We start from the raw sequence: 23,791 nt of genomic DNA on the forward strand, positions 1-23,791 counted from the left end.
AAAAAAAAAAAGGAAAGCGATGCATACCTTGCATTTGAGACTGGTCACTGACGATAGAGTGAAGAGGTGACAGGCAACATAGGCATTGAGCAGTAGACCGTAAAATTATTCTTAATCAGCTATATGGGTGCATAGATATGGACGTTTTATCTAGTGCTAATTTTTATGGTCCTTACCTAAGGGGCATTGCGCTCCCAAGTATACAAAGACATCCTTTCAGAAATTCATGTGAGCCACACTCCATTGGTAAAGACTATAAAAATTAGCACTAAATAAAAAGTGTCCATTTGTTTGAATCCATATGTCGGATTAAAAACAAAAAAAAAAATCCAAATTGAATACATGAGGGAACAGCGGAAATAAGAGCGAAAACAGGCCAAGTTTGACCTAGTGACAGGTTTTCCTTACGGAAAGTAGACAACTTCTTTAATACGCATATGTTGAAGAATCATGCAAAATTAAAACCTTTCCCCTTAAAAAATAAAAATAAAAAAATTTTTTTTTTTATAGTACTTTATTACACAAACATAATATATACAAATATACACAGGGTCTTATGCTGGTCAATTTATAAAGTATCCTGCAAAATGACAAATGTTGCTGATCTACATGTCCCAGGAAGCACCACCAGATAGTTAGGCCGGTTTCACACGACATGTGCTTGGATAGGAATATCTGGCACCACCTCTGGATTTCCTGACCTGAGCTATCTTCATATAAGGCCCATCAGATAACTAGCTCAGGTCAGGAGACCAGATCAATCCAAGCACAGAATGTTTCATGAATGTGTGAGGCAGACATAAAAGTAATTGACCAGCCGTAGGGTACAAGTCTGCAGTCACCATGTGGCTGCAGATTTGTGAATCCTCACAGAGCTCATACTGAGCACTATGAGGATTCTCCGATGCAAGAAGTCATGTGACAGCAAGTATGCGATCTGCATACTTCTGGCCACATTCCAACTAGACATGCGCACTTTGAGGATTCACTAGTGTTCAATCACATAGGGCAACTGCAGACTTGTACCCCAAGGCTGGACAACCACTTTATACACACAACGATGTGACTTTCATATCTTGGAACATATGGGTTGATAGACATCATGGGAAATGTATCTCTGCAACATTCGAAAGTAAAAGGTCAATAAAAAATTGACCATTTGTAATTTGATTTCACATGGAAATCATGTAGAATTACAGCATAAAAGTGGAAAACTGATCTAGGATCTCCGCCTGTGACGTAGCTTCTTGTTCCCTCTATAATTGAGCATATCAGGAGGCACCGGTGCGCATGTTTTTTGACACTGCCAGCATTGCTCTTACTTTAGCCATTAAATCCTGGGAAGGAAACACACATAATGAACATTACATTTTACTGGAGACGCATCACTGAACTACAGAGAGAATTTTTCAATACACATACTTTTACATGAAACACACCGATTCTGAAGAAATCTCCAGGCAGCAAATGACAATCTTTTACACTTCTACTTAAACTGCTAATATAATTTAACAGCATAATCAAGTGTCAAATGACCCAGGCAGATACTCTACATTGTGTTCTATTTCTATATTGGGTTATTGCATTTGTTATATTGTATCTGCCAGTTTGTTCTTTATGTTTCTGAATAAATGCCAAGAAAAATCAGTGAGACAGAGGCATCTTAGGCGCCATAAGCCCAGGAACCTTTGTTACAGGAATATCTGACATCAGCGCATAATGATGAGTGTAATGTACATAAAGCATAAAATATCACTGATGACTTAACACATGTAGAAACCTTCAGATGGAATATATTCATGCAATATAAAATGCTCTAGAGCGGAGCGAATCAAGGCACAAGACCTTGGACCAGTGACCACAAACTTAGTCTGTGATCACCAGTCGGGCGCCCTGCAAGCTACCTCCTAACTACTGGGATCACAGGAACCTCTTCTGTTATGTAGGCCCATCACGATATTATGTCAACAGGACCCTCTTCTGCTGGTTACAGACTACTGATGTGGCCACTAGACCAGGGTCCTGAAAATTCATTTTCTCGTCTATATTACTCCTACTGATTATAGACTAGTCACCCAAAATAACTTACGTTTATATGGAATTGTTTAGTGAGAATCACTCATACACACCTTCTTACAACAGCACTAGGCCGGATTTTAGCCAGAAACATACCTGATTGTTAAGTGGAGTTCTGAAGTTATAAAGTTAACACAGAAGGCAGCTTGCCTAAGAGGAATCCCACTTTATGCGCCAAAATATGTGGTCAACATCTCAGGAAACCGTTCACTAATGTATTAGGCAAAATATCAGCTCCGTGCCTCTTAGACAGGGCTGTACGGTTCTAATCAACATCCCACAGTCAATCAGGCTGGCCTACTCTACCCTCACTGACATGCACTTGACAGGTGTTAACGGTGTCAGTAGTGTCTCTAGTTAAAACCTGCATGTGTGCTAAATAGACTTTCTCCTGAAGTTGGCCAACCCGCTGTTCTGTGCATACAAAATGGCGGTATGTGCATGAATTCAGTAGGGACAGTTTTGGCCAAAATAAAACTACTGTTGTCAAGTCCAAAAGGGCCAATAGTGGCAGAATTGGCCAGCGTGTCCAACCAGAACTGCTTTAGCCTATACAGGCCCACTCATGCACCACTAAGCATGTACGGTAATCTGCATAATATGTTAAAACGCATTTTCATAAAATGTAGACAATTCATTTTGGACCGATAGGGAAGATTTCTTGGGGCAAACTGCCCTATATGGATATGTGCTTACTTAGTACACGGAAAGGGAATCAGTCAGATGATATTACAAAAAGTTAGCCTTTGTAGACCAAAATAAAGAATAAAATTGTGTAAAGGCTTACCTCTTCAGGATTACAATCTGGAAGCCTCTACATTTAGCATATGATCGCTGTAGACTGGTAAAACTAGAATTTCCCCCGTGCCTTTTTCTCAATGCACTGCAGATCTCTGCACGCCTTGCTGGTGTTTAATTACTTCTTTCATTTAACCTATAACCTGTGCTGACATTATCAATTAGGGTCTAATCTGTTCTAGCCAACAATGGGAAGGCAGCTTAGTAGATCCAGATAATTAACAATATTTCACACTGCAATTACCACTCATTACCCACAAGTGAAATGTGAACCTGAGGGATTAACCCTTAATTGGCTGAAGTTCTATGATGACATGCATGGATGAGTCGAGAATTGTTAACATTTTCTAAGATGCTTACAGAATCCTGTTCCCCTGCTAAAGGGCAGATTATCCAAGCCAACAGCTTCGCGAGCTTCATGCACACTATGTTCTGAGAGAAGCTCCAGTTTTAAGATTTAATACAGAGCTCTCACATTATTAGACGTTATCCATGGAAATTTATTTTTTTCTTTCAGAGCCTGAAAATAAAATCCACTGATGCTAAAGCGAATGTTACAATTAATTTTCCCTTGAAGAATTCTCATTATTTATTAACATGTAGTTATGATAAATTTACCTGAGTTATTTTGGTCTGTACAGAAGAGACAATTTCTGATGCAATGTGGCCATCTTTGTCCTTGGACCTGTTCCTGCAAGAAAAAAGGAATTATTCCATTACACTTCAGCTGTATAGATCAAGAATGCAAAAACTGGTTTCTGAAAGGCAGATCGCACACTGACATGGCATTAACAGGTCAGAACCTCTCTGAAATCACCATTATCAGAAAATAATCTACTGTTTACGTCATGGCTGTGGAGTTGAAGTCCATGTCAGTGTAAAATGGACCAACTCAGACTGTGAAAATATATAATAAATGGGATACAGTAGTTCAGTGCAGGTTGTGATGTAAAAGTTTTAATTATAATTTTCCCAAATTCTTAACTGTAATATAAGTGTGTATCTTCATAAAAAAATGGCAACAATTATACTAAATACATGTACACAGATCTAACTGACTCCACCTCAGACTCAATTTTTCTGACTTCTGACTCCAACCCAACAGCATTGGTCTTTACTGCGCATGTACATAAAGTGCAGCACAGATTCACCGCCATTAAAAGCAGAGATCCTTAGATCAGGAACAGAACAGACATTTATAGAACATTTCAGGAATTTCCCAAATTATTATGAGAACCTTTACAGCACATCCTGCGCATTGTACTGCTGTAAACAATTTATTATATATTTTAGGAGTCAGTCGATTTTATACCGACTCCACAGCCCTGGGTACAAGTAAGTCCTATTTTGCAGCGCATTACCGCAACTTAACGGACCGGTATGTCCTGGCAATCGAGCGGGCATGATCGCCGGGAGTTCTGCTTAAGTCATAGCCGAGACACGGCTCTCAATGCCCAGGAGCGAAGCCAGCAGTGCCTCGGGCATTTTAACCCCCTAAATGCTGCAATAAATAGCGATTGCAACATTTAAAAGGAAAAGAGAGATAGGGGGCTCTCCCGTCCAATCGGCGTCCCCAAAACATCATCATGGGGGCCAGATGGTTGCCATGACAGCAGGTCATATACCGACCTCCTAACGTGTCAGCTATGAAGGTCTGCTTAGACCAGAACCCAAAAAGGTACACATTTGGTATTGCCACACATGGAACAACTCGACCTATAAAACAGTCACACTATTTAACCCTTTCAGTGAACACTCTAAAAGTAATAATTAAAAATGTGGCAAAAATCTATGCTTTTTCATCATACCTTCAAATTGAAAGGAATAAATTGCGATAAAAAAGACAAATGTAAATAAAATTGGTATAGCTGAGAACCTAAAAAAAAAGTTGCCATACAGCTCAGTCAGCTGAGTAGTTTTTTTTTTCCCCAGTCTAAATCCCAAAAATCAGAAAAAGAAAAAAGTGTGCCTAAAAACAAGTCTTCACATGAAAATTATAGCTAAAAAAAAAAAAAAAAAAAAAAAAGGCATTGCAAAAACTTTGTTTTGAAAAGAAAAAAATTACCGTGTGACAGCAGCTAAACACACACACAAAAAACAATATAAATCTGGTATCGCTGTAATCACACCGCCCCGGATAAAAAAAAAGCTTCTAATCACTTAAACTGCAAGAGGAGGGGCGTAAAAAATAAATAACCCAACTCTTCACATGCTGTTGATTTGTTCATTCGGCCTCCCAGCGATCACAAAAAGGCTCGGCTCATATTTATCCTGTGCACTACGCCGAGTGCGTACACTTGAGGTTTCCATGTAAATCTCTGAAATACATGATTCAGATGGAACTTCCGATGGAAGATTCCTAATAATGAGGCAGATGGATACACTGTGTACGCCATCTAGCGTATGATTCAGAGGTGTTCGTCTTGTTAGGCGTGCATAAAAATGTATTCAATTACAGTTTTGTGCCCTTAAGAAAATAAGGACACTGCTGAACAGAGGCCAGACAGAATATCCCCCTCGGGGGGTTTCATCTGAATCACATCACATTTAGGTGGAAATCCCGATGTAAGTGCTCAGCATAAAGCGCCAGATAAATACGATACCAAACGTTATGTAAAATATCCCCCCTCCACAAAAAAGCTTTAAATCAATCCACAAAAAAGCCCCCACTTAGGTGCGTCATGTGTTAACGGCAATATAAGGGGCTTATGGATTACTGGTAGTGCAAAAAGCTCTGGAAAAGCGCTATGGCTCGTCCCAATATGAAATCCACAGAATTCTGCACTCCCAAATCCAAATGCCCCCTCCCTACTGAGCCCCATAGTGTGCCTAAACCACATTTAATGTCTACATATTTGGAATTTATGTAGTGATGAGAGCCAGCCTAATTTACCGGGTGCATGTTTCCAGAAGAACGAGCTGGACACAATGTATGGACACTACAATGCACTTTGGCACTACAGTGGCAGATTTGCAATTTTCACTCAACATCTACTGAGTCAAAATCGCCACTACACCTGTAGATAAACTTCCAGAAAGGTGTAATTTCCAAAACGGGGTCACTTGAGAGGGGACACTGCTAGTTTGGCACTTAGGGGCTCTGTGTATGGAGTCAACCAACTATTCTATGATAATTTGTTCTCCAAGAGTCAAATAGCGCTCCTTCCATCCAGAGTCTCGCCATGTGGCTAAGCAGTACTGTACAGACACATATGGGGTATTGCCACGTTAGGAGACATTGTGACAAATTTTGATATAATTTTTACATATTTCACAGTGCAAAAATGTGAACTCTGGGGCGGAATTTTTTTTGTGTGGTAAAAATGTAATTACTTTTTCTTTACTGCCCAATGGTATAAAATTCTGTGACATACCCACGGTGTCAGTATGATCACTGTACACTAGGGTGACCGCAAAAAATCGATGTCGGAATTTTGTCCGTCTGGACCCCACAAAACGATTCCCCTTTTCCAGATATTGAGATAGCCAAAATTTGAGCTCGATCAAACGACGTTAACCCGTGCCGCTCATCGCTCAAAGTTTGAAAAAATCCAAATTGAGGTATTTTAAGATTTAGATATTTTGCACAGTCTGTTAAGACTATAAAGAATGTGACGACAACATTGCAGAAATAGCCCTGACCAAATTTTCGAACCATTTGTGGTATTTGAATGCAGAGTTGGTGGGATTATCGTTTTTTGATCCCACCATTACAGACAATGAAAAGTTGTTAATGGCTAATAAATTGCTCAGTAGCACAGATGAACCATCAGAGCACGCTAGGGTTGTAAATCCAAAAGTTAGGAAAGAAAAATTAAAAGAGGTAGGAAGTAACCGACTTTAATGACCTTCTGACAAAAGATGAAGAACAAAGCAATATGTCCTGCAAGTTGTAAGCAAATGCCGAGCATTATATTCTGACGTTTCAAAAACTACTTTAACAAAAGCTCTAGAATAGATTAGATAACTATGTAAAATTATCAACTCATGTAGGTTAGCGTGCTCTGATGGTTCATCTGTGCTACTGAGCAATTTATTAGCCATTAACAACTTTTCATTGTCTGTAATGGTGGGATCAAAAAACGATAATCCCACCAACTCTGCATTCAAATACCACAAATGGTTCGAAAATTTGGTCAGGGCTATTTCTGCAATGTTGTCGTCACATTCTTTATAGTCTAACAGACTATGCAAAATACCTAAATCTTAAAATACCTCAATTTGGATTTTTTCAAACTTTGAGCGACGAGCGGCACGGGTTAACGTCGTTTGATCGAGCTCAAATTTTGGCTCTCTCAATATCTGGAAAGGGGAATAGTTTTGTGGGGTCCAGACGAACAAGATTCCGACATTTTTTCCCCCCCCCATATGAGATCCGGTCACCCTACTGTACACCCTTGCATGAATTCAGTAAGAGGTGTAGTTTGTAAAATAGGGTCATTTGGGGAGGGATTCTGCTGTTCTCGCACCTCAAGGGCTCTTCTACTAGGTCATAGCACGCCAAACCATAACAAAATCTACATTCCAATATGGTTCTCCTTCCCTTCTGAGCTGTGCACTTTGCCTCAGGAGTAGTTTTTGACCACATATGGAGTACTGGCGTACTAAGGAGAAATTGAGTAACAAATTGTACAGTTTATTTTGTTCCTATTATTACTTTTGAAAATTAAAAACTAGGGGCCAAAGCAACATTTTAGTGATAAACATGGTAATTTTCCATTTAGACAGCCAATGTTATATAATTCTGTGAATTGCCTAATAGTTAAAAATGCTCACTACACCCCAAGATGAATTCCTCAAGAGGTGTAGTTTCCAAAATAGGGTAATTTGTGGGGGTTTCTGCTGTTTTGGCATGTAAACCAAACAGTAATACCACATAAAACAGAGAAGTAATATTTATCACATGTCTACTTTACATCAGCACAATTTTGGAAACAATTAATTTTGTTATAAGGGTTAAAAGTTGACCAGGGATTTCTCATTTTTCCTACAAAATCATTTTTTTTTTTTAATGGACCACTTCACATTGAATTGAGTTTGGGGGTCAATATAACAGAAAACACCCAAAAGTTACTCCATTCTAAAAACTGCACCCCTCAAGGTGCGCAAAACCACATTCAAGAAGTTTATTAACCCTTCAGGTGCTTCACAAGAAATAAAGCAATGTGGAAAGAAAAATTAACATTTTACTTTTCTCACAAAAATTTTTTACTTTGGAACCAAACTTTTTATTTTCACAAGGGTATCAGGAGAAAATGGACCACAAAATTTGTTGTGCAATTTCTCCTTAGTACGCAGATACCCCATATGTGGGGGAAAGCCACTGTTTGGGTGCATGGCAGTGCTCAGAAGGGAGGGAGCACCGTTTGAGTTTTCGATCCCAAAATTGGCTGGAATCAATGGTGGGCATCATGTCACATTTGGAGGCCCCCTGATGCACCTAACCAGTGGAAACCCCTCAATTCTAGCTCTAACCCTATCCATAACCCTAACCACAACACCATCCTAACCCTAGCCCAACCCTAACCTGAGCTATAACCCCAACCCTAGCCCCAACCATAACCCTAACCCCAACGATAACCCCAATCCTAACCTTATCCCCAACCATAACCCTAGCCCAACTCTAACCCTAACTATAACACCAACCATAACCCTAGCCCAACCCTAGCTATAACCACAACTATAACCCTAACCTTAGCTATAATCCCAACTATAACCCGAATGGAAAATTCAAAATAAATTATTTTATTATTTTTACCTAACTAAGGGGGTGATACCGGTCGCAGAGTCCCTGGAAAAATTCAGACGTTGAGGGGCACTATACACTTATTTCTCAGTGCCGTTAAAAAGCGTATCAGTGGTCGTTAAGGGGTTAAGTAGGATGGCTTTTTTTTTTAAAATCTTTTTTTGATGGGGGCCAAGCATACAAGGCTAGGGATGAGGGGGGGCAGTGCAGACCAGGATGGGGATGAGGGAACCGCACAGACCGAGATGGTGATGAGGGGGGACGTGCAGACCAGGATGGGGGGACGTGCAGACCAGGATGGGGAAGAGGAGGGGGCCATGCAGACCAGGATGGGGATGAGGAGGGGGCCATGCAGACCAGGATGGGTGTGAGGGGGAAAATGCATACCCGGCTTATACTCTAGTCAATAAGCTTTCACAGTTTTTGTGGTAAAATTAAGTGCCTCGGCTTATACTGGAGTCAGCTTATACTTGAGTATATATGGTATTTAACGTTTGATGTGGAAAAGGATGTTATCAGATAGCAACTCACTTGGACTTAAAAGTTAAGTCATTAGGTGCCAAATACTTTATTTTTAATTTTGCCTCTGTTGCAGAGAAATTTGCAATCAAACATATTATGTTCTGCATCCACTGTTATATTCGGTGTCGAGTTCAACAATGTCCTCTAGGAAAAACTAAGCAGTGAAAAAGAATTAAAAATAACTGGGGGCCTCGAAAAACACTATTTACCCGCAGAGGCGGCCGGGTAGCATTGCAAAGCTATATATGCTGTATGACCTCATCTCTAGGTCCCGGGTTCCCTTTAATTCAAAACATTTTGGGTGAATTTTAAAGTTCAATATTGTTCAAAAATCGTTAAAGGTTTTTTTCTACTTTCCATGATGTAAATAATGTAAAAATGACTTTTAAAGGAATTCAGGCTTTGTGAAGCAGCAGGTATGCTACACGGTGTTCAGAAAACAAGTGCATGAACTGAGTTACCTGTACCGCTCTAGACTAGATCCCCTGCTCTCCACGGGAGAGATACTAGTTGAGTGTACTGAACTCTGTGCCCGATGTCTGCTGGGAGACCGGGAACGAGATCTTGGCTTGGACTTCGACTCTGATCTAAAATATCTTTTCTTCTCATTTCCACGTGGGCTCCTGAAAGGAAACAAATGTGGATTAGAAACACATTGCAGAAAGAATCTAGCAGCAAAAAGGAAGATTCCATACAGGATATTAAAAGCACCACTACAGGGTTTTTTTTTTTCACTATTGGAGTGGTGCATTAAAAGCAAATCCCCTGACCTGGTCACATACTCGCCCTCCGGCATCTTCACCGTTTTTCGGAGCTACTCCGGTCCCGCAGCGCCATCTTATGAGCACAACTTCTGACTGGACAGATCAGCACAAATGTCGGTCATCAATGTTTTATATTTTAACGAGGATCTGTCACTAGGTTTTTGTTACTCCATCTAAGAGCAGCATAGTGTAGAGGCAGAGACCCTGATTCCACTGATGTGTCACTAGATCTGCTGACATTTTTATAAAATAACTTTTCTCTGCTGCAGATCTAGCAGTTCTCTGAATGTGGAGCTCTATAACCTCGCCCATAACCCTGATTGGCAGCTTTCTGTGTACATTGTATATGAATAGAAAGCTGTCAATCAGTGGTGGGGGTGGGGTTATATAGAGCTCATGAATATGCTTGACTACCTGGCAGCAGGTTTACTAGTCCTCTAATGATAATATTCTGCTGATTAAACAATAGTATCATCAAAACGACACGAACAGTCCAGTAAGTGCCAGATCGCTGGAATCTGGATCTCTGTCTCTATATTATGCTGTTCTCAGATTAGGTGGCATAAACAGGTGACAGTTTCCCTTAAACTCCTGCCTGCTTTTCGGAGAAAATATAATTATGTTGACCTTTAGTGCTGATCTTTATTGCAGGCCATCTACTCATTAAACAACTGCTCTTATCACATACCGACTCCAGCACTGCTCACAGCATCAAAATACAAAGTCAAAAAAATCAATCGTTAACACTACAGAATAATGCACTGCAAAGTATGTTAAAAAAAATGGGCACGGTCAATCAACAGCACAGATCGGAAGCAGTCAAAAGTCAGAAAGGATGTGGCTTAAGTGGATTAGCCAGGGGTGAAGAAGTTACCATAAAAAGCAATACTAATGTCCTTATATTGATTATGAAAGGAATAAGCAAGGGTGAACCAGTGTCTGGCCACCCAGCTCCAGGGAAGTATTCCATTATGCCCTTATCGTGCATTAAAATGGCACCGCTTAGGAAAACATGGAATTGCCGGGGCTCTGGCCTTTCACAAAATGTCAGCAGAGTCCCGGCAGCACCGGACACACCACAGAACCATCGGGCAGCACCGCCGGACACCCGCAGCAGCCCCGAATACCCGCAGCGGTGCGCTGCACATCGGAACATCGCACATCGGAACACCCCTCATCCCAGCCTGCAGCATCACCCCACTCCTGCCTCCTCCAGGAGCGACCCTGGGACCCAGCTTCACCGCAGCCACCACCCCCGGTAAGCAATAAGGCGCATGGATTATAAGCACCATTTTATTAAAAAAAATTTTTTCCCTATTTTTCTCCTCAAAATTTGCGGTGCGTCTTATAATCCGAAAAAAAGTTGTATTTGATCGGAGGCTTTTTTTTTTTTTTTTTTAACCTGCACAGAATGTCAGGAAAGGGCCTGGTTTTACTTGTCATCCACAAGCTGAGACATTTTTCCACATAGAAATATGAAAATCCTGTAGATTTTTCCATCAGATCAATATGTCTAATCACATACAGACTACACAAAGTGAATGTAACAGTGTTTCATCTCCTGTCCGCCAACAACATAAAACTACCGATACAGAAGCAGCACACTGTTTAATCGTGTAGTACCCGATGGTGTAGTCAGTAGCTGTTTAACACAAGGAGATGTGGCTCACAAGGGAGATCTCATTTATCGTGTTTTCAAGAGAAATAAATTAAGTCATTTTCCACCCTGGGTTTTATGGCGCTCTATGAGGAAATTATTTATTGGAGGTTTAATGCGCCAAAAACAAACAACCTCTAGTTTGTTGGATCATATTAACGGCAGATTTCAGACTGTAAAAAGGGGGAGAAGTGGAGCGTCTTCTGGTCACATCTGCCCATCAATAATTAAATGTAAACATTTTAGATGGGCCTGTGCCTAGAAGCGGGCATAAAAAGGAAGCCAACTGTATCCTAAGTGTGCTGAATGGCAGAGGAGCATACAATTCTCTCTCTGGCTTTGGATGAGGGGGACATTTATTTCAGGCTGGATCCACTTATCAGACTGGATAAGGGGCAGACTTCGAGGCTTTCACTAAGGATGAAACATTTAGCAATTTTCTAATTTTCTAATATGCTTTGTCTCACTAATTTTTAAAACCTCTGCCTTCTGTAAATGAATGGAAGCATCCTTAGATAGTCCTAAAGCCCAACTCTACATCCAGCTTAGGCTGGTTTCACATTAGCGTTTTTGTGCGCAGCGCATCGTACGCATCCATGCGCATGCGCTATGCATACCTATGTTTAACATTGCGTACGCATGTTCTTGCGTTTGCATGCATTCGTCTGCGTGCGTTCTTTGAAGGTGTGCGTCTAGACACGCCAGACGCAACATGTTGCATTTTTGGGTCTGCCCAAAGGCATAAAAAAAAGTTGCGTACGCTTGCGCACGGAATGCATCAAAACAACGCATTACAGTCTATGGGAATGCAGGTGTACGCGTGCGTTTTAGGAGTAAACATGTCTAGTCACTGGTTTAAACCACCCCCCTTCACATGACACACGCCCACTGGCATCCCATTGATGGAGTTCTAGAAAACCCATGCGCATAAAAACCGCAAACGCATGTGCACGATGCGCTGCGCACAAAGACGCAAATGTGAAACTAGCCTTAGTTCTTCAGTTGCTGTACATCTGCAATATCATGTCCATCTATGTACCACAAGCTTGCAATGTACCAAGCATACCAGCCTCTCTGTGTGTATAGATTGCGGTCTTTGTGATACTTTTGGCCAGGCACGATATACTGTAGAGCAGTGACCACTTAACTATCTACGATAGTAAAATACACGCTGGATCTCCGCCATGCACTCCTCAGACTGTTTACTTGAGAATGTAATGCTAAAATGGAGTGATCTAATTCAATACCTTTTTGACTGATTTAATTGTGGTGGTTGCTCTAAAATGGTATATCATTTAGGATGCAGTTTATCCCCTTCACCCCTGAGCCTGTTTTCACCTTCGTGATCAGGCCAAGTTTTACAATTATGACCAGTGTCAAATTAAGAAGTACAGCATTTTTCGGACTATAAGACGCACCACCCCAAATTTTTGGGGTGGAAAATATAAAAATCTTTTTTTTTTTTTTTTTTTGTTGTTGCTAAGGCTGGTTTCACATTAGCGCTTTTGTGCGCAGCGCATCGTGCGCACCCGTGCGCATGCGCACTGCGCACCTATACTTAACATGACGTGCGCATGGTCTTGCGCATACTTGCGTTTTCGTGCGCATGCGTTTTTTTGTCTTTTGCGCCAGGCGCGCCAGACGCAACATGTTGCATTTTTGGTTCCGCCCTGTCTCGTCAAAAAAACGCATGCGCACGCTTGCGCACGGAATGCGCAAAAACACCACATTGGAGCCTATGGGAACGCATGCGTGCGCATGGTCTTGCGCACGCTTGCGTTTTTTTGCGCATGCGTTTTTGAGTTAAACAAGTCTAGAATGTTCTCTAGACAATGGAAAAAACGTCACACTTAAAAACGCATGCGCATAAAAAACGCCAACGCATGCAAAAAACGCATGTAAAACGCAAACAACGCTGCGTTTTTTTTACACATCAGCGTGCGCATGACGTTAAAAAAACGCGCGTTTGTTTTGCGTTTTTCTTTGCGTTTTTTATGCGCCCGATGCGCTGCGCAAAAAAACGCTAATGTGAAACTAGCCTTAGATGGGGTCCGTCTTATTGTCCTAATTTAAGGTATCTTACCTGAGGGCCGGCGGTTGTAGAGTGGGGGTCACAGGAGGCATGGTCCCTTCCACAGGAAGCCGGTGGAGACAGAAGTGGGGCAGCGCTGCAGAAAGCGGGGTATCACAGCTGTGTGATGCGGCGGATCCAGTGTCAGTGGTGAGGCAGAGCGTGTTGCATGGAGCACAGTGCCTTCCTCAGGATGCCGGTGGCAGAAATATGGCGATGCTGTGGCCCGGTGTCTACGGTGAGCAGAGCCGAGTGCATCATTGGTTTTTCGGCAGCCATTTTCCTGAAGCTGAGAGCCACTGAGATCTCAATCGGTGCACACACGGCCACCATTATCCTCAAGTCCACAGCCTCAAGAAAATGGCGCGCAAGAGGTCAGCTGAGATCTCAATCCACGCACACGCAGCCTCCAGTGGCCATTTTCCTGAAGTCCACAGCCTCAGGAAAATGGAGCGTGAGTGGATAGCTAAGATCTCAATCCGCGCCGCCTCCGGTGGCCCACGGCTTCAGGCAGATGGCCACAAGGAAACCAATGATGCACTCCACACTGCTCGTCGCCGACACAGAGGTTCTGTATCGCCAAACTTTTGCCACCGCCGGTTCCCTGAGGAAGGGACGCTGCTACACCACTGCCGCAAGCCTCCAGTAAGCCTGCGTTCGGATTATAAGACAAACCCCCATTTTCTTCAATATCACATGCGTTTATTTGTGAAAAAGATGGAAATTTGGCGAAAATTTTGCAATTTTCAAACTTTTTATTTTTATGCCCTTAAATCAGAGAGATAGGTCACACAAAATAGTTAATAAATAACATTTCGCACATATCTACTTCACTTCAGCACAATTTTTGAAAACTTTTTTTTTGCTAGTAATTATAAGGGCTAAAAGTTGACCATCAATATCCAATATTTTCAAGAATTTATTTTTTATTTTCACAAGGGTAACAGGAAAAAATGGACCCCAAAATGCACTGTTCAATTTCTCCTGGGCATGCAGATAGAAAACAACTGTTTGGGTGCACAAAATGGCTCAAAAAGGAAAGCGCGCCATCTGACTTTTTAAATGCAAAATTTGCTGGAGTAATTAGCAGATGCCATGTCATGTTTGGAGAGCCCCTGAAGTGCCAAAAAAGTGGAAACCCCCCCCCCCTCCTAAGGAATGTATCTAGATGTATGGTGAGCACCTTGAACCCCCGGGTGCTTCACAAAACTTAGTAACGTAGAGCCGTGAAAAAAGAAAAAAAAAAAATCACATTTTCCCCACAAAAATTTTATGTTAGTCCCAAATTTTTTATTTTCAGAACGGTAACAGGAGAAAAGGTAACCCAAAATTTGATGTGTAATTTCTCCTAAGTGCACATATAAGGTTGAAAACTACTTTTGAGGCACAGTGCAAAGTTCAGAAGGGTAGAAGCGCCATATTGGACTGGACTGCTGGACTGGTTTGAGGGTGCCATGTCACATTGGAAGAGTCCCTGAAGTACTAGAAGAACAGAATCTCCCATAAGAGAGACCATTTTACAAACTACACCTCTCAATGAATTCATCTAAGGGTGCAGTGATCATATTGACACCACAGGTATGTCACAGAATTTTATACCATTGGGCAATGAAGAAAAAAATAATTACATTTTCACCACCAAAATTTTGTTATTAGCCCCGGATTTTATATTTTTAGACTGGGAAATGGGTAAAAATGGCACCAAAATTTGTTCCACAATTTCTGCTGAATGTAGGAATACCCCATATATGGCTGTAGAGCACTGGTTAGCCACACGCAGTATTTGCCTCCTGGAGCGCAGATTTTCCTAGAACAGCTTGTGGACTACATATACAAAGCCCCTAAGTGCAAGAGCAGAATCCCCCCTCAAGTGACCCTATTTTGGAAATTATACCCCGTTGAGAATTTATCTACAGGTGTAATGAAGATTTTGACTCCATGGGCGTTTTCCATAAACAAGCAGCATTGGATGTTGCAGAGTGAGAATTGACAACTGCCGTTGTAGTGACCAGCATGTTATGCCAAAGCTCATGCTTCTGGGGACATGCACCCGTAAATTAGGCGAGCTCTCATCGTTACAGAAATGTGTACGCTAAATGTGATTTAAGCACACTGTGGGGCTCAGAAGGGAGGGGGCATTTGGATTTTGGAGTGTAGAATTTGCCGAATTTCTTTTGGGGGGAGGTGGGGGTGGCTTTTACTGGGAACATTTTACATAATGTTTGGCAACACATTTATCTGGTGCCCTACATTGAGCACTTATTTTTGGGGTTTTCCGAATTCAGATGAAACCCCACAAAATGATCCATTCACTATAATAAGGCAGCAGTTACTCTGGAGTTCTTATCTCTGTTCAGCAATGTTCTTTTATTCAGAAATGCAAAAAACTGTGGCCAACAGCAATTTTATGCACACAAAAAGATGGACACTGCTGGATCATAGACAGCCACACTGCATCCACAGTGCCTCCATCTGCCTCGATACAGTGAATTTTTTGCTGGGGGTTGCATCTGAATCACATTTCACATATTTTTACAGAAACCCCTATATAAGCGCTCAGCATGGAGCGCAGGATAAATGTGAACCGAGTCTTACTGTGAACGTCGTGAGGCAGAATGAAAACGTTAACAAGCAGGTGAAGAATTGGTTTTATTTATTTTCAACGCTGTTCCTTGTGCGGAATAAGTGATTAGACGACTGATCTTTGGGTCGGTGCAGTTACAGCAATACCAGATTTATGTTGGGTTTTTACATTTGGCTGCTGTCATACACTAAAAAACTTTTTTGTGCAAAAACTATATTTTGAAAGTTTATAATTTTTCCATATTTCAGCAGTCATGTGACTGCTTGTTTTTTGTGGGACCAGTTGACTTTTATTGCTACCATTTTTGGGCACATGACATTTTTGATCGCTTTCAATTCAGATTTTTGTAATAGAAATTTTGCCCCCATATGCTGCTCCATAAAAGTTATGGCCCCATAAAATGCTCCACAGATTATGCCCCCATATGCTGCCCTATAAGATGTTCCATAGATTATGCCCCCATAAGATGCTCCATAGATTATGCCCCATATGCTGCCCCATAAGATGCTCCATAGATTATGCCCCCATAAAATGCTCCATATATTATGCCTCCATATGTGGCCCCCATAAGGTGCTCCATATATTATGCCCCCATATGCTGCCCCCATAAAATGCTCCATATATTATGCCCCCATATGCGGCCCCCATAAGATGCTCCATATATTATGCCCCCATATGCTGCTCCCATAAGATCCTCCATAGATTATGCCCCCATATGATGCTCCATAGATTATGCCCCCATATGCTGCTGCAAATAAAAAAAAATGACAAGCTCACCTCTCTGTCGCTGGCTCCGGACCCGGCACCTGAGATATTCACCTGTCCCCGCTCCATCGCTGCTTGCCGCTCTCTGCCACATCCTGTCAGTGACGTTCAGGCAGCAGAGGGCGTGGTGCGCACTAACGACGTCACTGCGCCCTCTGCAGCCTAAATGTCACTTACAGAAGACGCGGCAGACAGCAACGAGCAGCGTTGGACTGGGGACAGGTGAATATTACATATACTTACCCCCTTCCTGGCGCGGTCTCTGCAGCCCCGCTTCTCCCACGGTCTCCTGTCCTTCCTTCAGCGGTCACGTGGTACCGCTCATTAAAGTCATAAATATGCGCATATTCATGTCTTTAATGAGCGGTACCATGTGACCACTGAAGGAGCCGGAGACCGTGGGACAAGCAGGGGTGCTGCAGAGACGTGCCGGGGGGGGTGTCAGTATGATCTGACACCCCCACTCCCCCTCCTGGTGTATATGACTCGCGTATAAGCTAAGAGGGGAACTTTCAGCCCCAAAAAATGGGCTGAAAAATCTCGGCTTAAACGCGAGTATATACGGTATTGTTCCATCGAATGGAGCTGTATGATGACTTGTGTTTTTGTGGGACAAGATGACGTTTTCAGAGATACCATAAATACATTTGTCTTTTTGATCGCCTTTTATTCAACTTTGTTTGGCAGTATGATGATAAAGCATCGCTTTCTGCCTAGTTTTTGTTTTTCTTTATGGTGTTCACTGAAGGCGTTAACTAGTGGGTCAGTTTTATAGGCAGGGTAGATCCGGATGCACCGATACCAAATGTGTACTTTTTTCGATAAAAATATTTATCTATGGGTACATTATATAATTTTTTGTATTTTCGATTTTTTTTTTAAATATTTTTACAATTTTTATTTTTTATTTTGTCCCACTGTGGGACTTTCACGTTTTGCAGGCTGATCGCTTGTAGAGCATAGGAATGAAGGAGCATTCCTATGCTTTACAAAGTATCAAGGCTGCACTGAGACAAAATTGCTACATCATGCTCTGAGCACAATTTAACAAGTTTAGTAGCTCTGGTGACACGGATGTCGCCATGAGGACATCAGGTCACCAAAACAACTATTGGCCCCTCACGATGACGTCGTGGGGATGCCAAAGAGAACAGGGAACTCCCACCATCTGCATGCCTGCTAGATGCTGTAATCAATATCGATCGTAGCAATTAGTGTGTTAAAGTGCCGGGTGTCAGCTGTCAGAATCAGCCGACAATCAGCGGCGATTGCCCGCGCACAGTCTCCTGTGGGCGGGAGATTGCCATAACTTGTATATATAGTGCATCGGTCGAAAAAGTGCTTACGACTATGATGTGTATATACTGCACATGTTGGGAAGGGGTTAAAGGGAGTCTGCTGGAACAAAATTCCATTTTGAAATAAGCACATTCTCTAAACATCAGCATCTTGATCTGAGAAGCAGCAAACCTATAGATCTAAAATTTGCAAAAACGATCTTTCAATTACAAAGCAAATTCGGTACCTGATGCACCATGGACAGCTCGACTGGAGTACCCTCGCTCAGTCAATCTGGAGGCCCAGCTCCTCTCATCAACAAAAGTGGGCCAAATCAAGCCAGAGCTTTGGACCAATGAAGCGGGTGGGAAGACATCAGCAGGCAGATTGCTGGCTTGAAAAGTAGCCCATGGATTTTGGAACTACAGATTTGCTTCTTGTCATGGCAAACTGCTCTATATGGAGATGTGCTTACTTTATAACAATTTGCACTGACACTCCCTTGAAATCTAACGTATAATCTCACAAAGGGAATCTGTCAGCAGTCCAAGAGCACCATAATTTAGGAGCAGAGACCCTGATTACAGTGATGTGTCAGTGACTAGGCTGTCTTTTGAGGTTTCAATACAAGGAGTGTTATCAGCGGGAGAATATCAGTACAGGACAACTGGCCTCATGCTTCCTAGTCCAACCACACTGTCAGTATTGATTAGCAGCTCTTTCACTATACAATGTACACAAAAATGTGCTGTGTGGACGGGATTATACACAGCTCAACATCCGAGCTTGGGCAGAGATAACAGTGATTTTATCAGAACTGCTGCATGCAGAAACCTAAGTGATACATTGCTGGAATCAAGTGTCTGTCTCTACATTATGCTGCTGTCAGATTACATAGCAAAAGCCTACTGACAGATTTCCTTTAAAGGAGTTGTCTGAAAATTATTTTTTCTTTAAAGGTATAGTTGCTTTTAAAATAAAGACTTGAGGCTAAGGCCTCATTCACACTTCAGTCTTTTGACGTCAGTTAAAATCCGCCAAAGTGTGGAAAAACGGATCCGTTTCCGCTATGTAAAAAACGGATGCACTGGTCCGTTTTGTGTATGGATCCGCCAGTGTATGAAAAATAAAGGAAGATAGAGAGAGAAGAGAGAGCGCTTTTTTGGTCTGTTCCAGAACGGCATTTAGGGTTAAATTGCTTGCATGGTAAAATGTAAAATCCTCTGGGCATGCTCCGTATAAAAAAGCGGTTCCGCCATCGGAAATAATGTTCCTTTGTCCTTCCACTTCAGACGGCGGAGGCTAAAATCAAAACGGATCTGTCAAAAAACGGATACAACGGACGACCATCCGTCACAATCCGCCGCTAATATATGTCAATGGGAAAAAAACGGATTCCGCCAAAAAAATGGCGTATCCGTTTTTTTCTAAAGTCTTCGGATTTCAACTGATGTCAAACAACTGAAGTGTGAAAGAGGCCTAATTCACTTACCAGCAGCCCTGCAAAGATCTGTGCTGGATTTGGAAGTCGCATGACTGATGTGATTGTCTGCAGCAAGCCAATGATTCTTATAGTCACCTGACTGCTACAAAAACAATCACAGACTCAAGTGGTCCCGTGACTTCTGGATGCGGTAGGCATCACTACTTTTGGAGTGGACTAAGTTATACCTACTGGGCAGCTGGTACGCAAATTTGCTTTCTATAAATTTCAAAATACCGTAATCCATTTATAAAGTAAATGTTTATACAGAAATAAAATCTCTTGGTCAGACAACTCTTTACATTTTGCCAGAAATCCCTTGGAACATGTCATGGTTATGTTCTTAGAGGAAGGACAGTCATGACGCCCATGTCTATGGTGAGAAAAGACCAGCATGTCCAGTGGAACAGTAGAACAGGACCACCACGTACGGGAGCGCAGGAATTTTATAGTACTCAGATCTTTCTCACAATTAGTATTCATGCAAAGTCTGTTTTGGGATTTGTGGAAACTTTGGCACAATGATAACCAAATGAATGCTGGTCACCAAGCTGACGGTTTCACAGACTGTCCGAGCAACCGGCCAACTCATGCCTTTGGCTCAAGAAACTCTCACTACCACCAATGGGAAGCTCAGAAACCTCTACAGTAAAAGAACAGGGAGGCGCTGCCCCAAAGCCTGGTTGGCGCTCTCATTTTCCAGCCTGTCTCACTAATATCTGAGAGGGGTCTATGACCCTGTGGCTTCCCTGTGGAGGGATTAAGCTAGCACGGTAACGCTGCATTACCTTAATGGCTTTCGCTTTATCTGAACATGTCTAAACAGCCAACAAATTGTGTATATTGTGTTCCACGTGCAATGACAAATATTCTTAATTTAATACTGTAATTGCCTGGCTAAATGAAATAAAAAGGAGTCGGAGACAGCAACTCTGAACGGCTTCTTCTATGTAGATAAGGGCATTGTACAAACACATAATGAAGGACGCCCGTTATTTCTGGTCAATGGTAAAAGACAGCTTTCTAGACAATGCACACAATGGTGTGTTACATAGGCGGCAGCGGCATCATTTTACTGATCTAACGCATAGATGAATACCAGCGCTACAGTTTCCTAAAATGAAAGAGCAAAGGTGCGAACCGGCTCCCTCATTTACAGTGCCTACAAGTAGTATTCAACCCCCTGCAGATTTAGCAGGTTTGATAAGATGCAAATAAGTTAGAGCCTTCAAACTTCACACAAGAGCAGGATTTATTAACAGATGCATAAATCTTACAAACCAAAAAGTTATGTTGCTCAGTTAAATTTTAATAAATTTTAAACATACAAGTGTGCGTCAATTATTATTCAACCCCTAGGTTTAATATTTTGTGGAATAACCCTTGTTTGCAATTACAGCTAATAATCATCTTTTATAAGACCTGATCAGGCCGGCACAGGTCTCTGGAGTTATCTTGGCCCACTCCTCCATGCAGATCTTCTCCAAGTTATCTAGGTTCTTTGGGTGTCTCATGTGGACTTTAATCTTGAGCTCCTTCCACAAGTTTTCAATTGGGTTAAGGTCAGGAGACTGACTAGGCCACTCCAACACCTTGATTTTTTCCCTCTTGAACCAGGCCTTGGTTTTCTTGGCTGTGTGCTTTGAGTCGTTGTCTTGTTGGAAGATGAAATGACGACCCATCTTAAGATCCTTGATGGAGGAGTGGAGGTTCTTGGCCAAAATCTCCAGGTAGGCCATGCTATCCATCTTCCCATGGATGCGGACCAGATGGCCAGGCCCCTTGGCTGAGAAACAGCCCCACAGCATGATGCTGCCACCATCATGCTTGACTGTAGGGATGGTATTCTTGGGGTCGTATGCAGTGCCATCCAGTCTCCAAACGTCACGTGTGTGGTTGGCATCAAAGATCTCGATCTTGGTCTCATCAGACCAGAGAACCTTGAACCAGTCTGTCTCAGAGTCCTCCAAGTGATCATGAGCAAACTGTAGACGAGCCTTGACATGACGCTTTGAAAGTAAAGGTACCTTACGGGCTCGTCTGGAACGGAGACCATTGCGGTGGAGTACGTTACTTATGGTATTGACTGAAACCAATGTCCCCACTGCCATGAGATCTTCCCGGAGCTCCTTCCTTGTTGTCCTTGGGTTAGCCTTGACTCTTCGGACAAGCCTGGCCTCGGCACGGGAGGAAACTTTCAAAGGCTGTCCAGGCCGTGGAAGGCTAACAGTAGTTCCATAAGCCTTCCACTTCCGGATGAAGCTCCCAACAGTGGAGACAGGTAGACCCAACTCCTTGGAAAGGGTTTTGTACCCCTTGCCAGCCTTGTGACCCTCCACGATCTTGTCTCTGATGGCCTTGGAATGCTCCTTTGGCTTTCCCATGTTGACCATGTATGAGTGCTGTTCACAAGTTTGGGGAGGGTCTTAAATAGTCAGAAAAGGCTGGAAAAAGAGATAATTAATCCAAACATGTGAAGCTCATTGTTCTTTGTGCCTGAAATACTTCTTAATACTTTAGGGGAACCAAACAGAATTCTGCTGGTTTGAGGGGTTGAATAATAAATGACCCTCTGAATAAACTTTTCACAATTTAAAAAAAAAATTAAACAAAGAAATAACATTCTTTTTTGCTGCAGTGCATTTCACACTTCCAGGCTGATCTACAGTCCAAATGTCACAATGCCAAGTTAATTCCGAATGTGTAAACCTGCTAAATCTGCAGGGGGTTGAATACTACTTGTAGGCACTGTATGTTCCAGCGCATGCAGCGACTGTAATATATCTCAAACCGCAAGATGCACAATGACAAAGACGACAAATCCTGTTTATCTGGGGAACCATAACCACAAGCTCAGTGGGAAAAAAGGAAACTGGAGGATGGATATCAATGAGAACACTGCTCTGCATTTCACAAAGGTCTGGATAAGCCTTGCTGAGGAGGCAGCAGAATGGAGACTCCCAAAGTTGATTATGTGACCCTAGATATTGATCTACTATGATTTATGTGTACAGATGATTCTCCAGAATGCAACTCCATCGTGTGGATTGGACATGTTGTGTTATAAAAACACTGCTTCTCAGGAGTGCTATATGAGACAGGCTTGTCATATACTGTTCAGATGCGGCAGCCAATACTAAACCCATTTCTTCTGGAATAGCGTCTCTGCTGCTCTCCGAACTGTAAAATGGGGGTAAATCTAACTACAGATGTAGGAGCAACCTGAGAGCTGTAGAGGTTTGCAACTTGTACTCCGATGTATTTCTAAAAAAATTTTTCTGGAAAAACAGTCAAAAGTATAGCAGCTGCATGACAAAGGTCTGGGACCGGAGGAGGCCCCTTGGGGTCACACCATGAACAGAGACAAGGACCAAGCCTGTGCGCTCTTCAGGAAATCCACACAATTATTGCAGCTGCTCACAAGAGAGGAATGAGATGACAATTTTCATAAGAGGCAGTGCTATATATTTGGCACAGTCACACGTCTGGACCCCGAGAGCGTCATAGGCTATGTTGTGAGGCGAAATTTTAACCCCACACGTTCCAATTCACCAAACAATTTTGGCCCTATCTACATAATGGGGAAAAAGTGTGTATCAAGCCCCGACCCTCATTATGTCATAATAGTTGCCATGGCGACGCTGATGTCATCATAGGTTGCAAGCCCCACCCCTCATTATGATGTCATAATGGTTGACTATGGGATGGAGGATGTGTGATGGGTATATGGGCACTGGACTATGGGATGGAGGATATGTATGATGGGTATACTGGCACGGGACTATGGGACGGAGGATGTGTGATGGGTGTATGGGCACTGGACTATGGGATGGAGGATATGTGATGGGCACGGGACTATGGGATGGAGGACATGTATGATGGGGTATATGGGCACTGGACTAGGGGCTAGAGCAAGGATGGGCAATTAATTTTCTCGAGGGGCCACACGAGAGACAATGACTGTTGTGGAGGGGGCCGAACCAATAGGCTGAAATTAATTATACTCAATATTAATATCAACATATTATAATTATATTAAGATTATAT

General features: G+C 42.3%; 1 protein-coding gene across 3 annotated transcripts in view; it reads right to left on the bottom strand.

Moving 5' to 3' along the window:
* Window positions 1–495: 495 nt before the first annotated feature.
* Window positions 496–23,791, bottom strand: part of SFSWAP (splicing factor SWAP) — a 194,198-nt gene continuing 170,902 nt past the window's right edge. For all 3 annotated transcript variants that reach the window (XM_073557037.1, XM_073557038.1, XM_073557039.1), the window contains 3 exons: window positions 9,604–9,765; window positions 3,493–3,565; window positions 496–1,337 (listed from right to left, as the gene is read on the bottom strand). In XM_073557037.1, the coding sequence (XP_073413138.1) occupies window positions 1,272–1,337; window positions 3,493–3,565; window positions 9,604–9,765 (301 nt within the window). In that variant the 3' untranslated portion in view covers window positions 496–1,271. The remainder of the gene's footprint in view (window positions 1,338–3,492; window positions 3,566–9,603; window positions 9,766–23,791) is intronic.

Source organism: Dendrobates tinctorius, unplaced genomic scaffold, assembly GCF_039654945.1.
Source record: "Dendrobates tinctorius isolate UK_male_01 unplaced genomic scaffold, ASM3965494v1 ptg000243l, whole genome shotgun sequence".
NCBI classification, from domain to species: domain Eukaryota; kingdom Metazoa; phylum Chordata; class Amphibia; order Anura; family Dendrobatidae; genus Dendrobates; species Dendrobates tinctorius.